The sequence below is a fragment of the Plasmodium chabaudi genome (assembly GCF_900002335.3).
Source record: "Plasmodium chabaudi chabaudi strain AS genome assembly, chromosome: 7".
In the NCBI taxonomy this organism is placed as follows: Eukaryota; Apicomplexa; class Aconoidasida; order Haemosporida; family Plasmodiidae; genus Plasmodium; species Plasmodium chabaudi.
In genome coordinates, this window is record NC_030107.2 from 847136 (window position 1) to 864221 (window position 17086).

At 25.4% G+C, this 17086-nt stretch overlaps 6 protein-coding genes across 6 annotated transcripts; 3 read left to right on the forward strand and 3 right to left on the reverse strand.

Moving 5' to 3' along the window:
- Window positions 1–594: 594 nt before the first annotated feature.
- On the forward strand, window positions 595–3729 carry PCHAS_0723300 (chaperone protein ClpB1, putative; the record flags this gene model as incomplete). The annotated part of the gene is made up of 1 exon (XM_729268.2): window positions 595–3729. One exon carries the CDS (start codon window positions 595–597, stop codon window positions 3727–3729), a length of 3135 nt encoding a protein of 1044 aa, XP_734361.2.
- Window positions 3730–4615: 886 nt separating this feature from the next.
- PCHAS_0723400 (small heat shock protein HSP20, putative) lies at window positions 4616–5330 on the reverse strand (the record flags this gene model as incomplete). Its single annotated transcript, XM_016797722.1, has 3 exons — window positions 4616–4686; window positions 4794–5166; window positions 5259–5330. 3 exons carry the CDS (start codon window positions 5328–5330, stop codon window positions 4616–4618), a joined length of 516 nt encoding a protein of 171 aa, XP_016653648.1.
- A 1415-nt stretch (window positions 5331–6745) lies between these two features.
- On the reverse strand, window positions 6746–7843 carry PCHAS_0723500 (EF-hand calcium-binding domain-containing protein, putative; the record flags this gene model as incomplete). Its single annotated transcript, XM_016797723.1, has 3 exons — window positions 6746–6763; window positions 7013–7176; window positions 7288–7843. 3 exons carry the CDS (start codon window positions 7841–7843, stop codon window positions 6746–6748), a joined length of 738 nt encoding a protein of 245 aa, XP_016653649.1.
- A 1441-nt stretch (window positions 7844–9284) lies between these two features.
- Window positions 9285–13019, forward strand: PCHAS_0723600 (conserved Plasmodium protein, unknown function; the record flags this gene model as incomplete). The annotated part of the gene is made up of 10 exons (XM_016797724.1): window positions 9285–9311; window positions 9535–9645; window positions 9733–9949; window positions 10089–10211; window positions 10334–10365; window positions 10506–10569; window positions 10668–10714; window positions 10842–10898; window positions 11044–11068; window positions 11173–13019. 10 exons carry the CDS (start codon window positions 9285–9287, stop codon window positions 13017–13019), a joined length of 2550 nt encoding a protein of 849 aa, XP_016653650.1.
- Window positions 13020–14439: 1420 nt separating this feature from the next.
- PCHAS_0723700 (vacuolar protein sorting-associated protein 2, putative) lies at window positions 14440–15069 on the forward strand (the record flags this gene model as incomplete). Its single annotated transcript, XM_739267.1, has 1 exon — window positions 14440–15069. The coding sequence occupies one exon, from the start codon at window positions 14440–14442 to the stop codon at window positions 15067–15069; it is 630 nt and encodes a 209-aa protein (XP_744360.1).
- A 627-nt stretch (window positions 15070–15696) lies between these two features.
- On the reverse strand, window positions 15697–16603 carry PCHAS_0723800 (phosphopantothenoylcysteine decarboxylase, putative; the record flags this gene model as incomplete). Its single annotated transcript, XM_739268.2, has 4 exons — window positions 15697–15764; window positions 15902–15944; window positions 16069–16194; window positions 16286–16603. 4 exons carry the CDS (start codon window positions 16601–16603, stop codon window positions 15697–15699), a joined length of 555 nt encoding a protein of 184 aa, XP_744361.2.
- Window positions 16604–17086: the final 483 nt, after the last annotated feature.

Here is a 17086-nt window from a genome sequence, read left to right on the forward strand (position 1 = left end):
ATTTTTTTTTAAAAGGGAGATGGAAAAAGGGCGCTGAAAATACACGACAAGTGTTACGTTAAAATGAATGAAGAAAATAAAATAATTATTTTTAAATGAAATAAAAAAAAAACATGCATAGAATATATTATGTAGTAAAATGTGAGTTTTGAAAAAAGCCATTTTGTGGTTTTACATAATTATATGACTTTGTCATTTAGCTATTTTTATTAATTTTTTCTGTTTTTTTTTTTTTTTGTTCATACAAGTTTACTTGCCCTTTGGCTCTCTTTTGTCAATCTTGTATTCCCCATTCTTTTGAAAAATTTGTTTTTTAATTTTTTTTAAAGTGAAAAAAATAGTATATATGAAAAAGAATTGAATATAGAATATATGCATTGTGATTTTTTCATAACAAAAATAATATCACCACGTGTAGAGGAAAGTAATGATATAAGGATCTGCTTTACCTGTACACTTGCAATAAACAGATGCATGTGCATGTGAAAGTTTATTGAATTATGGTATTATTTTAATATTGATCTCTATGGTTTCTATTTCTATAAGTTGTATACACATTTAATTAGGCATGCATGTGGATTTAGTGTTGGTAAAATGCAAACAAATCTCATTGCGCTTTTTGTGATAATTAGTGTATCGTTTCTTTGCAAGCAAGGAGATGGGAAAAGAAGGTTCGAGAGTCGTTTGAGTGCATCTAATATAGATAATAATAATGTATTGAATCCATTTGGGATAACTAGAAAAGGTATTCAAAAAAGTGTTAGAAAACATGAGGCATTTATAAGTAGCAATCTGAAGGGGGATGATATATTAAAAAGAGACACAAAAAAAGGATATAAATCAAAAATAAATGAAAATAAAGATGAAAATAAAAAATATGATCAAGGTAGAATACAAAATAGATTAAACTATTCTACAAATGATCAAGATAATATAAATAATTATTTTTTTAGTAAAAATGAAAATAAATCTAATAATGGAAGAAATAAAGCGAATCAGTTATTTATGAGTGATGAAGAATATACAATAAATTCAGATGATTATACAGAAAAAGCATGGGAAGCTATAAGCTCATTAAATAAGATTGGAGAAAAATATGAATCTGCATATGTAGAAGCAGAGATGTTATTATTGGCTTTGTTAAATGATTCACCAGATGGTTTGGCTCAAAGAATATTAAAAGAAAGTGGAATAGATACAGATTTATTATCACATGATATAGATTTATATTTAAAAAAGCAACCTAAAATGCCTAGTGGTTTTGGAGAACAAAAAATATTAGGTAGAACATTACAAACAGTGTTAAGCACTAGTAAACGATTAAAGAAAGAATTTAACGATGAATATATATCGATAGAGCATTTACTATTAAGTATAATTTCTGAGGATTCTAAATTTACACGTCCATGGTTATTAAAATATAATGTAAATTATGAAAAAGTAAAAAAAGCTGTTGAAAAAATTCGAGGTAAAAAAAAAGTTACATCTAAAACTCCTGAAATGACATATCAAGCTTTAGAAAAATATAGTAGAGACTTAACAGCTTTAGCTAGAGCCGGTAAATTAGATCCTGTTATAGGACGAGATGAAGAAATAAGAAGAGCAATACAAATTTTGTCAAGGAGAACAAAAAATAATCCAATATTATTAGGGGATCCAGGTGTTGGTAAAACAGCAATAGTTGAAGGATTGGCTATAAAAATTGTACAAGGAGATGTACCTGATTCATTAAAAGGAAGAAAGTTAGTTTCTTTAGATATGTCTTCATTAATTGCTGGTGCTAAATATAGAGGTGATTTTGAAGAACGTTTAAAATCTATTTTAAAAGAAATTCAGGATTCAGAGGGACAAGTAGTTATGTTTATTGATGAGATACATACGGTTGTTGGTGCTGGTGCAGTAGCAGAAGGTGCATTAGATGCAGGTAATATATTAAAACCACTACTAGCCAGAGGAGAATTAAGATGTATCGGTGCAACTACTGTTAGTGAATATAGACAGTTTATAGAAAAAGATAAAGCATTAGAAAGAAGGTTTCAACAAATATTAGTAGATCAACCAAGTGTTGATGAAACTATAAGTATATTGAGAGGATTAAAAGAAAGATATGAAGTACATCATGGAGTACGTATATTAGATTCAGCTCTTGTACAAGCAGCAATATTATCAGATAGATATATAAGTTATAGATTTTTACCTGATAAAGCAATAGATCTTATTGATGAAGCTGCGTCTAATTTAAAAATTCAATTATCTAGTAAGCCAATACAATTAGATAATATCGAAAAACAATTAATTCAATTGGAAATGGAAAAAATATCAATTTTAGGTGATAAACAAAGTGCTAGCTTAATAAATAAATCCAGCTCTGGTAATGATGATAATAATATATCCACAGATTATACACAAAGTCAAAATTTTATAAAAAAAAGAATCAATGAAAAGGAAATAAATAGATTAAAAACAATTGATCATATTATGAATGAACTTAGGAAGGAACAAAAAAATATTTTAGAATCATGGACTAGTGAAAAAATGTATGTAGATAATATAAGAGCTATTAAAGAAAGAATAGATGTAGTTAAAATTGAAATTGAAAAAGCGGAACGATATTTTGATTTGAATAGAGCTGCTGAATTAAGATTTGAAACATTACCTGACTTAGAAAAACAATTAAAAACGGCTGAAGAAAATTATGTAAATGATATACCAGAAAGAAATCGAATGTTAAAAGATGAAGTTACTAGTGAAGATATTATGAATATAGTTAGTATATCTACAGGTATTCGATTAAATAAATTATTAAAATCGGAAAAAGAAAAGATATTAAATTTAGAAAATGAATTACATAAACAAATTATTGGACAAGATGATGCAGTAAAGATTGTTGCAAGAGCAGTTCAAAGATCAAGGGTTGGTATGAATAATCCTAAACGACCAATTGCATCTCTTATGTTTTTAGGTCCAACTGGTGTAGGAAAAACAGAATTATCTAAAGTTTTAGCAGATGTATTATTTGATACACCAGATGCTGTTATACATTTTGATATGTCAGAATATATGGAAAAACATTCAATAAGTAAATTAATAGGTGCAGCACCTGGATATGTTGGATATGAACAAGGGGGTCTACTTACAGATGCAGTTAGAAAGAAACCGTATTCTATTATACTTTTTGATGAAATAGAAAAGGCTCATCCAGATGTATACAATTTGCTTTTACGAGTTATAGATGAAGGTAAATTATCAGATACTAAAGGAAATGTTGCCAATTTTCGAAACACTATTATTATCTTCACATCTAATTTAGGTAGCCAAAGTATATTAGATCTAGCCAATGATCCCAATAAAAAAGAAAAGATTAAAGAACAAGTTATGAAATCAGTTAGAGAAACATTTAGACCTGAATTTTACAACCGTATTGATGATCATGTTATATTTGATAGTCTAACGAAAAAAGAATTAAAAGAAATAGCAAATATAGAAATTACGAAAGTTGCCAATAGATTATTTGATAAAAACTTTAAAATAAGTATTGATGATGCTGTTTTTTCTTATATTGTTGATAAAGCATATGATCCCTCTTTTGGTGCTAGGCCATTAAAAAGAGTTATTCAATCTGAAATAGAAACAGAAATTGCTATCAGAATTTTAAATGAAACATTTGTGGAAAATGATACAATTCGAGTCTCTCTCAAAGACCAAAAATTGCATTTCTCAAAAGGGTAGAAAATGAAATAAAAAAATTATGCAAATTATATGAATAAATTATATCCTGAATTAAAACATATTTTCATATTTTTACATATTACAACTATTTTAACAAAATTACGAATTTTGTTTTATTTTATAAAAATTCGTTTTTTAATTATTTATAAATAATGTGAAGGAATTCACATGTTTTGTGGTTCCCATTATATTTGTGTCGTTTTATTTTTTACATTCATTACATGCATTTACTGCTTACATTTTTTTATTGGCTTTCCTTGCCACAATTTACAACTTTTAATTATAAATTAAAATGCTGAATGCATTTATTATTACACATTTGACAAGCATAAACATTATCAAGTTCATTTGTCTTAATTCAGCCAACTGTTTTATTGGTAAACCATATGAATTGGACTTTTTTTATTTCGCTATCATTTCCTATTTGGGAAATGGGAAGTAATTACCTTGATATGCATATAACCTTTTGTTAATAAAATAATAGGTTATTTGGCTATTTTTCCATTTTAAAATAATCTATTTAAGCATTAACAGGGTATAACAAGTTGTTCTTTATTACCAATTCAAAGTTTTAGTTATTGAATACAAAAATAATAATGTTATAAATATGCATGTGTATTTTGTTCTGACTAACTCGCCAACGAATTATAAAATATAAAGTAAGAAAAACAAATTAAGAAAATACAAAACAATCACAAAGCTAATTGTAAAATACGTATAGTCAACTCATATAAATTACATGATTCAATTTTTTTCAAATGTGGTTTTATTTTCCATTTAACTTATTGTATCCATCAAAAAGAAAAAAATCAAGGTTATGACATAAATAGGAAAAATAGACTATATGGAATAAGCATATACATATAGAGAGATATGTACGCCTTTCTTATGCTTCGTTTATTTCTACTTTATGCATGTATGAGAATTGTTTGCATTCCATTTTTATTTCAAGTATTCCTAAAGAGAGAAAAAAACAAATATGTGTGTTTGTCCAGCCATAAAAGCGTTTGCACAATTCAAGAGTAATGAACAAGCAAGTAAATAACATGGAATATATGGGTTACCATTTTTGTATACTGCATGGGCAGTGTCATCAAGGATATTGTGAGGTAATTTGAAAATTCTTTTGAAATAACCGACTTCTCTTTCCTTGGCATGTAAAATAAGATTATCTCCATATGTTTCAAATAACTCAGTTTGAGATCTTGGTCCTGCTATAGTTAACATTCCTTCTCCTATCTCTACGTCAATATCATCAATTTTAAATCCTGGTATATCTAAAACTAGGATAGCATGACATGATTCGGAATCATACATTATATCAACTTTTGGTCTAAATGTTATCTGTTTTTTCAAAGTTTTATCAGGCATGATTTCCAAAACTGTGTTGGGGTTGACTAGGGTGTTTTTATTTTGGGGAACAGACTGTTTTTCTTTCTATAGGAAAGTATAAAAGAAATAGAATATGTAACTAGTATATAAATGTGTGTATATTTAGTACAACTCATTATATGGGTTTATTTACTTACTATAGTTAATCTGTTGTCGGGCGTTATTTTGATCTCGCCCTTGTCACCACATCCTGCACATAAGCATTTCATTTTTACAAAAATTATGAAATAACAATTCAAAATATGTACATATATATGCACGTATAATGCTAAAGATATAACAAACGAGAGAGTTGTATGTTGGCAAATAGGCGCACGACCTCCTCGATTATTGTTGATTATTAAATATTGAGATAAAAAATATATAATTTATATTTCCTTATGCTATATATAGCTGTAAAATAGGACATAAGAAATATAATTAAACAAAACTTATATAACAAATGCTTATAAAAAAATGTATAAATGTGTCTTTTTATATATATTGAAAATTTTGTAATGAAAAACGGAAATTAAAAATAAAATTAAAAAAATATACATGCAAATATAACTAAATTTACTTTAATTAAATATATACTTATAAATGTTGTAGAACATAAAATATAATGGAAACAAACATGTATATAAATCTTGCAACGAATGAAAGGCTTAAATGTTTTAAAACTTTTTATACTTTTAAAAATGGCTAACAAAAAAAAAAAAACAAAAAAAAAAATTAAAAAAGTAACAAAATTTATGAACTAGCAATAATTTTAAGCTGTGTTAATAATTTTCAGCTATAAATTTATATTCTTATATTATGCATATGTATATATTTTTTATTTTGTAGTTAAAAATTCTAAGTTGTAGGAAATAAAGATTCTATGAAGTGCCACAACAAAGCAGTATTTTAAAAATGTTGTGTCCAGAGCTGTAAAGGGATTATTTTTTTAAACATAATAGAAATATTATACACCACTTTTCCTATTTATAACTATATACTTTTTTCATATTTTTATGCATATAAATTATAATTCGTATTGCTTGACAGGTAAAACAACGTATTTATTTATTTGCTTATATTTCCTGTCTCAGTTAGCTTATAATTGCTTAAAAATAACTCATTCGTAAGTATGTCATATGTTAAAATTACCTTGCATGTTCATAATATATTGTCTTTTTTTTTATTTTTTTTTTTTTTTGTGACGAATAAAATATTTTAGCTGATAATTTTTATTTTAATCAAAATTTAAAAACCACCGTAGGAATAATAATAACAGCAAATGCTATAAAAGTTGTCTACTAATTTACAACATTATAATTTAGCATCTTATAGAATTAATATATATTTGCTTATTATTCATATAAATGTTTAGGAAATAAAAAAGTATTTTTATTATTCCCTTTCAAATCGTTTTATTGAAATTTACATGAATGTTAATAATATAATTTACAAAACTTCAAAAAAAAATAGTAAAGCAACCACCCAAATGAAATGCATATATATATGATATCACATTTGTTCTTGGGATATTGCTAAAAAACAAATATTAACATTAAAATGTTAGCAGTATATATGTATAGAGTATTCAGGAAATGAGGGTCATATATACACACACGCCGCTTCTCGTTTTTTGATTATACTGTTATTTAATTTCTAGCCACTGAAAAAAAAAATAAAATGAAAAGGGTATTTATAGAAATGCTGAGAAGGATTCTGCACACACACAAAGGAATAGGAGGCGTATGTATCCGCTAATCATATATCACTAGCATATATTTCATTTATCAATTATCATATATTATTGGGTAAAATGACACTTTTTGTGTGCGTTTTTTTATTGCCAATGCTATTCCTTTATAGGCATGCATGCTATATCCTGCATAGTGTATGAAGTATTTTTTTTTTGTACCTCTACAAAATCCTCAAAGTCTAAATATCCGTCTTGATTTATATCCATTAGATTAAAAAGGTTTCGAGAGTCTGTTTCTGTAACGCATGTGAATTCTTTATCTTTTAACATTTGCATTAGTTTTGTTAATGGAATAATCTTTTTGCTATTATCCTTTTCGGTAACTGAAAACAAGTTATAATAAAAAACAATTACAAGAAAACAAATAAAAGATAAGCATTGTAAGGACATCATGCATTATCATAATATGTAAGAATGTTGGAAAGTCTACTTACCTGCATATTTTTGGAACTCTAATTCAAGGTCGATTTTACTAAATCCATGGAAAAAATTTTTAAAATGTTGTGTATCTATATCAATAATTGCTTGTATATATTCACCAAAATCAATTAAATTATTTTTATCCATATCATAATTTTGAAATAGAGTATATTTTTCTAAACTCCAATCACTCTTTTGTAAATCTGCATGAGATATATAATTGTCCTTATCCTTGTCCATTTGATTAAACGATGCTTTCCATATCATTATATCGTTATCGTCATAATCCTTTAAAATAGAGAATTGCTCTCGTAATTCATTTATTTTTGAATCATGGATTTTATTTTTAGTTAATTCAGCCCAATAATAAGCTGATGATATTCCATTTGTGTAAGAATTGCTATTCCCACACTCATTCTTTTCGCTTGCTATATCATTACTGAAAGTTCGTCCTTGTATATATGATAAAAAATTATTTTTAATTCCATTATTATTTCCGTATATATTTCTTATACAATTAATTTGACCTTTATTAAAATGCTCACATGTTTTCCTTAAGCCGCGTCGCATATTTCAAATATGAAGTATCAAAAAATAAAAGAGAAGGTAAATGTGTGATATATATATTGGGAAGTGTAAATGAACAGGGAACAACGAAAAAAAAAAAAATATATATTTAAGAAAATATCACATAAAAATCTTTTGTATAATTTTTAAAAATTAATTTAAAAAAATTATAACATTTAGAAACCTCTAATTTAGTTATTAATATGTTTATCGTTTATTTTTACGATAATTATTCTTTTTTTCCTTTTATTTGATCATTCCATGTTGTGCATGCGTAGTTTATTTTCTTAAACCCATATAACAATTACAATGAACTGTACCTTGAGAAACGTTTGAGGAAAATGTACAGGCATATAAGCAATTATATATTTTTCGTGTAGAAAATTTATAATACAAATGAAGAAACTTATAAATAATAAAAAATGTAATACAATAGTTAGGTACTTAAAGATGGAGAAGGAAGGGAAATTGGGATAGATATTATAATTATTTGAATATTTATATCTTTATATTAATTTTAAAGATGTCATTTTTTTTTATTATTACAAAATTGGAACCACAATTAATCTAAGAATGGTAAAGAAAAGGATGTAAAAAATAAGAATAACAAACTTTCCAGAATAAAACATAATTATTATATGCATACACACATGCATATAGCTTTATCTCATAAAGGCTCATATTTTATTCTTACATCCCCTATTTATTTTTTAAAAATCTGTTCTTTATCTATCATTTTAATAAACGAAAAAACTGTAAAATATAAAAATAAGCTATGTGGATGTAGTATGAAAATATGTATATAACAAAATATCCAAACACATGAAAGACAAAAATATGTGCATCTGTTTGTATTATATTTTTTTAAAGGTATACCAATTGAAATGATGCTTGTGCAATTTTAAAATGAATGTCTCTTTATTTAATTTATATTTTTGCAAAAAGCGAATAATAATAAAAAAATAATGCTTAGCTATAATATTTTTTTGTTTTCTACATAAGCAATTATTTTAAAGGAGCCCTTAAATTATTAACATTATTATGCACAACCTTTTCAAAAATTTTCACCCATATAAATAATAAATTTTATTGCCTTTTTTTTCTCGTTCTTTCGCTCTCTTATCGCATATATGCACACATTTATGATGTGGCTGTTCTAATAAAAAGGTGATTTGTCTTCGTTTTTTTACCACAGTTAACTTTATCATCAATTATTTCCTCTCTGTTTGATGAGAGACTTAATTTTTTTTAAATAATTCCTAAATAGAAAAAAAATTATGAACAAGTCAGAAAATAAGCAAACGGACTAGCTAAAAAGGCGCTATATGCAACTAAAAAAATATATATATTTACATTTGTGTGCATTCCATTGTTTAAACAATTTTTTTGTGTAAATATGAACATTATATAGTATCGAAAAAAGTAGACACACGTATATAAAATAATGCATACATGGGTATATTGGCTGTTTGTCTTTGTATTTGTTTTATTTGAAAAAGTTAGCATATTGAGAGCAACGGAAAATTTGATATCGCCTAATAAGGATAATTCTTACACCTTATATTTTAAGAATGTTAGAAAGGGATAAAACTGCATGAAATGATAAAATGGTGCATATTATTGATGTCATATATATCATATTGTTTCGAGCTTCACATTTTGTATGTGCTTACTTTTTTTCTTTTCATGTGCAGAAACAAAGATATGTAATTCGACGAAGTGAAGAGTCTGCATATAAAAACTTTTTATTATATGTAGAAGAAATTTATAAAAGCACCGTTATATATCCGATTAAATATGTTTATGTTAGTAATTAAGAATATTAAAAAATATGTAGCCATGTATGTATATGTATAAACATTTTTATATATAATGAATTTGCACTTTTAAAGGATGTTCCTTTGGGATACTTCGAAAATTTAATATCATATACAAAAGAAGATATAAAGAATAAAAATTTGAAAGAATTTTGTGAAAATCAGAAACAATTATACGAAAATAAAGATGGCAACCAAGTATGTTTCTGTTGTTATTGTACCTATCCTAGTCTATTCCCTTTATATTCTCAATTAAAATACAAAAGAAAAAAATTGTTATGTAATAAAAAAGGTACATATACACTAAACACATTTTAATAAAACTAAAAAATTATCACATATATGCTGATATTTCAACTGTTTTTAAATAATATTGTTTCATACAAAAGTGGGATTAATTTTGTTTTCATATTTTTATCTTTCCTCAATAGACAGTAATAAGGATGTAATACTAACATTGTCATGCTTAAAAAAACGAGAAGAAGAATACCATGGATTTTACATTCAGCCAAGTTCCAATTTTTTTATGTTAAATGTTACAATGCAACAATTTGGTATGGCCCTTACATACATGCATATATGTAGCCATTTATTTGGCTGATTTATTTGGCTGATTTATTTGGCTGATTTATTTGGCTGATTTATTTTATTTTCTTGTTTCCCTTTTTTCGTACAGATTTAAATAATGAACTATTTATAAATAGAAATGTAAAAAATATGAGAATACTAAAAAGATAAAAAATTGGAAACATAAAATAGAGGGGAATAAAGATATCATTTTTAATTATATTATTTTGTTCATTTATTTTGCTTATTCATTTTGCTTATTTTATTTTTATTAATTAAAGATAAAACCACCATTGGATAGAAAGACATACTTATTAAATTCTTCAACACTCAACATTGATGATGGTTAGAACAAAGCGAAATAATGTGTGCAAACATGAGTTATATTAATTAATAAAATGTCTAAGTTTAAAAAAAATATATGAACATGTTCATATTTTTAGAGGTGTTTAATATAAAAATAAATTTCGATGTTGAAAAGACATACCAGGTAAGAACCATTTGCAAAAATATGACAAAAAAATAAAGCAATAATAATATATACACAGATATTGCACAACTTACCGATGAACTATTTTTTTTAAACCCATAGCAATATTCAATTTTTTTTATATTAGGGAAGTTCCATAGAAGGCAATTATATTTTCATGGATGCAGGAATGTTCAAAGAGAAGGTAGCAGTGCATGTACATATATATATACTACTTACATATGTGTTGGAATAAATAGCTATAGCGATAATATTGATAAGGCTCAAGCTGGTCTCATTGCTTAATAAAAGCATTCTATACATGCATGTTATATAATTTTATATTTCAGATAAATCTTGAGGACACATTTATAGGTATATACTTATATATTATGGTTATGTAAACGGTGATTATCTCTTTATTGAATCTGTATGTGTTTACTTTGTATGCACATTGGATATTTCTTTCATTATCAAAGACGATGAAATATTGAAGAAATCGGTGATTGTTGAGCCAAACAATTTGAATGATAAAGGAGATGTATGTAACAAAATAAATAGATATCCTATGATATGGGAAAAGGAAAAGGGATTTTGTTCATTTCCCCAAAATTATTGCTTAAAAGAACAGCTAGCTAATTTTATAAATATGGAAAAAAAAAAAAAAATAGAAAAAAAAAATTTTTACAACTATTTTTTTTTTCTTATTAAAAAGTCAGAATTAGTGAACAATTCAAATGAACAAAATAGAAAAGAAATAGCTATGGAATATGAGAGAAAAATGGATGTAGACAAAAAATGGAATGATAACTGTCACGATAATAATCATAATAATAAAGAATTTATAGAGTGTGTAACAAATAATTTTTATATAGGGTTAGAAAAGAAAGCACATAATTTTATGGATATAAAATCATATAATAATGAAAAGCTAAATATATATTATGATGATAGTACAAAAGGGGAATCAATATCATTTAATCATAGCTTGAGTAATTGCTATGATTTTAATAATATATTAGAAAGGGATTGTACAATATATATGAGCATATGGAATAAAGAAGACATAGATAAAGAAATAAATGTTTTTTTAAATTGTGAAAAACAAATAGTTAGAGATATAAATAGTATAAAAAAGACGGTTTACTTATGTAAAAAATGTGAAACTACTGTAACGATTAAATTTGAGCCAATTATAAATTTGTCGACAACGAAGTGTAACATTGAAATAGCAAAAGAGGTGAGCGAAATTGTCGAAAAGGAAAGAAAGGAAAACATTCGAGAAAATTTGGAAAATAATATGGAAAATAACTTGGAAAATAATATGACCGACCAATATGAGTACCACCTGTTTGATGCAAACGAAACAGAAAATGAAGATCAAACAAATGGTATGAAAATAATTATGAATTCACCAATAGTTTTTGATATAGATAACAGAATTGGAGAGCATTATTTAAAAAACGTAGATATAATAGAAGGACCAATATATATACCCCTAACTTATAAACAAATGTTTGTTATATATGCTACACCAAAAAATATAATAATAATAATTTTTTTATTTATATTTTTTACTGTTATAATAATACCAAGCTTCCCTTTTTTTAAATGTATAATAAGCATCAAATTATTTCACATGTTGAGAATGAATCGGGTGATACTATTTTGGAAAGTTCAAGATATTTATGATGAAATAAAATGGGGGTTATATATTTGGATTCAGATTGGAGAAAAAGCATGGGGGCATTTGAAAATATTTTGTCTTTCTATTTTTGAAAATTTTTCAAATTTTTTAAAATTTCGAAAAGTTGAAGACTTAGCGAATCATATATGGGAAACCAGACATGAGGAGGTAGTAAAAAGAGATAGTGAAAAAAAATTAAAATATGAAAAAAGAAAGATAGATAAACAGAATTTAGAAAAACAACGAAATAAAAAATTGATAGAATATGAAAAACAGTTTTTGAAAGAATTACATAAAGGTCATGAAAGAAAGACAGATGAAAGAAAAAAAAAAAAAAAAAAATTGAAAAATCGGAAAGAAATAAAAATTCGAGAAACCGATAAGCAGGATAATCAAAAAGGGGAAAGAAACAAAAATCGAAAGCAAAGTCGACCCAAAAAATGTGAAAAAAAACATGAACAAAATGAATTAGAAAAAAGAAAAAAAATGTCACTATCCTCTATCAAGGATTATGTTGATTTAGAAGGAAATTATTTTTGCACCGATTCATCAAATCAATTTGGTAACACTGATGAACGTGATAAAGCATGCAAAGATAATAAAAAAACGAAGAAAAAGAAAATCAAAACAGGAAAGTAAACTAACTAATCCTTATAACACTAACGAGTAATATATAAATGAAGACGAAGTGAAATTATCTCGTGGTGAATAAAACTATCGTAAGTTAAAACAGTAAAATGATTACTGAAGTGTTACAAAAATTATAAATTTGAATATAAGATGGAGAGAGGCCAAGGGGAAATATGACATATCAAAAGGGTGCAACAATCAGATGAAAATTTTGTAACTTATGAATATAATGAAAGTGGAAGATCCTTATTTTATCAAAACCAACAGAATATAAGACGAAAAGAAATTACTAAGAGGTGTAGGGCCCTCACTAATCCCGTACATTGTGTCAGTACTTATTTTTTTACTTTCCTTTTTTAATATATGTGGTGTAGAACGGATAGCACAATTGTGATGATTTTTGTTAGCCCTAATTTAGGGGATACGAAATACTAAATTGGCATTGTTGCTTTTGATGGATAAAATTGTTTTATTCGCTTTTTGGGTAGCAAAAGGTTTGAAATTTTAAGTGCATTCAAAAGTTAAACACAAAAAAATATATGTATGTGTATCAATCTAGATTTATATTTTTAATCTCAAATTTGTATGTTTAACAAGTTTGAAAAAATAAAATGTGTTTTTAAATTTTGGTGTTTATAGGGCAAATGCGAAGTTTTAAAAAAAGGGGAAAAAAATATTTGGAAATATAATTTTTTTTTTTTTTTTTAACCTTTATCATTTTAGCTACCTACTAAATTTATTTTCCATGTATTCCAAATTATTATTCATTTCATTTATAAGACGAAAATATTGTATATGATTATATGTTTATATTTGTATATGTGTGTGTGTGAATGTTTGGATTTGTTTCAATCTTTCGTTTGGTTAGTGTAACTTAATATGTTTTGTTTCACTAGCTGTTGCACACACACAAATATTTTTAAACAACTTTTACTATATTATTTAAATAATTAAAAAATATATATAATACACATAAATCTAATACTTGCGAAAATTTTAAAAATGATAAATGAGTGTATGGGCACCTGGTTAAAGCTAAAACGGAATGAGAAAAAAAAATAAAAATAATACAATAGTAATAAAAAATACAAACAATATATAAATATTATGCATATAATGTATAGCAAATATTTACAAATCGACTGAATATATGACACGGAATGGAAGAAAGAAAAATAATAAATGAAATAAACAGAATAAAAGTAAAATATAATTTAGTCATACAAATTTGAAGTAAAATACAAATGATGAAAACAGCAAAGTCTGGACAATAAAAAAGTATATATATTTTTTATTATTATAAATATATATGTACATGAAATAAAGGGGAAAAAGATACAACTAGTTAGGGCAAAGTTCTTTTTTTCTTTCTTTCCTTCTTTATTTTTCGTTTTTATATTTTTGTTTATTTCTTTCACTACTTCATACGATGGGAGGTTATTTTTCCAAAAGCTTGGAAGAGTCTCTTAGGGAAGAAAAGCGGAATTTAAATCGATCCATAAGAGAATTGGAAAGGGAAATATTTAAGTTGGAGAATGAAAAAAAACAAATCGAAAAAAACATAAAGCTATATGCAAAAAAAAATGATATAACTCTTGTTCGAACGTTGGCAAAAGATTTTGTAAAAGTAAAACAAACTGTTACAAAATATAGTAAAATAAAATCACATTTATTTTCTATGAAAATAAAATTACAAAGTGTTAAATCTTCTGAACAGTTAAGTAAAAGTTTAAATGATATCAATAAAATAATTACAAGAGTAAATAAATATATTGAATTAAAAAATATTAATAAATCTATATATGATTTTCAAAAACAAAATGATGAAGTCTCATTAAAAGAGGATATGCTAGATGATCTTTTTGATACATTAAATTATGATATAGACATGGCAGAGGAAGAGGATATAATTGTTTCGAAAGTTTTAGATGGTTTGGGTATACAAATGAATTCAAAATTAGACGAGATACCATCGGTCAGTGAACTTAAAACCGAGCAAGTTGAAACTAACACAAATGTAGCGGATTTCCAAGAAAGAATTAACAATTTGAAAAAATGATCCTCTTTCATTTTACCTACTTGTAAAATGATAATTAAATATATTTCAAAAAATTGGCTTGTGGATACACAACATGTGTGTGCAACCATACTTTTATTTATTTGTGTAACATTGCTAAATCAGCGAAAAAATGCTAAAAAATGCTAAAAAATATATGTACATGTTTTAAAAACTTCTACCCATATTATTGCACATATATATGTGTTTGCAAATTAAAGTAATAATTTTTTTGTTATATAATCATATTTTGTTTTATAACATCATTTTCTATTTAATGGTACACAAGTTACTGCTTTACTGATTTGATTTTATTTATTTCTCCTTTATTTTGTTATAACAATTTTTTTACTAGCCATTGTAAACTTTTCATAAAAAATCAATATTTTTATGAACAGTACATATTATTTTACTATTTCACCTGACTGTTCATATTTTTTTAAACCAAAATAAATAAATGATTAAAAAATATTAATAGCTATATTTAATATGCCAAATTCGATATTTATGTGTCTTTTCAATATAATAAAAGGGATTCTTCAATTATATATATAATAATTATTCACAAAAAAATGAAAATTATTTTCACTAAATTTTCACATTCATTATTATTCTCAACTTGGTCAATCTTTATAATGTTTTCATGCATTCCATTATCTCTTTAACTACATCTTCGATATTTGGAAGAGCTCCCATACCTTTCAAAAAGGAGATTTATTTTAGTTTAAAAATTAAGTAAGGTTTGATTAAAATATAGGTGGTCTCACAAAATATGTGAAACAAAAGAAATATGAAAAAGGCTAAAATGTAATACATACACAGAGGAATTTCTTACCGTATTCACCACATGCCAAGACTTTTGCGATAGGTGGAATGACCTTAAAATTGAACAAAAATATGCATACATATAAGCAAATTACTAAGAATAGATATCTTAAATGGATATATGAAGTATTGAAGATGTAGGAAAGAAACTTGTGAAACTCTTTTTGATATGCATACTTTTATTCCCCATGATGAAATGATATCAAGCTGATGTTTTGTAATGGGATGATTAAACATGTATGTGTTCATACATGGAAAAACTAAAATTTTTTTTTCAAAATCCCAACACCGACAAATAGAGGTCTGAAAAAAACGTGAACAAAAAATAAGCATATTTACATTTCTATATGTGAAATGATTATATTTGGTGAGTATACAATTTTGAAGTATTTACTAATAAATTGGGGCAGGCACCATTTGATATATAAGCCAGTGTATTGGCATCTAAAGGGCATATAACAAAAAGGTCAGCCCATTTTCTTAATTCTATATGTAGTATATCATCACCTCGGTCTTTCCATAACCATTCATCTTTATCTAAGAGTACTTGTTCTTTAAAATTGTTCAGAAATTTTTCAAATGCGACATTTGTAGCTACATATTTTATTTCTATAGGAATATTTTTATTTTCACATTCTTTTTTTAGTTGGTCAACTATTTTGCTAGTTTTAATTGCAGCAATACTTCCAGTAATCCCAAGTAGAAGTTTCATGCTAATGTATTTTTTTTTTTTTGATTTTTTTTTCTTTTACGTAGGTGAACATATTATAGAAAAAATCCAAAAAATAGGCGTACCCTCTGTATATAATGGAAGAAATTAATCTATATTTTTCCTATTTATAATATTGTTTTCTAAAAAATAATGTATATTTTTTTTAAGGGGAAAAAAATTGGGGATACCCATCTGTCGGTGACCCATTTAGAGAGTTAACGAACACGTGACAACTTTTTCAACACAAAAATAGGTGATAATATATGGAAAAAATATATATTATTTTTTTTTTTAATTTAAAAAATAGCATAAACAGGGATTGAAATAAGTTGAAAAAAAATAAATTAAAAAAAAAATATATTAATATAAAAATGAACCTAAATGATGATAGTGAAAAAATAAAACATCAAAATAAACATTGCAATAAAAAGTTTTAAATGCTAGAAACATCAGCATTTTTAATTCGATTAGTTTGTATTTTTT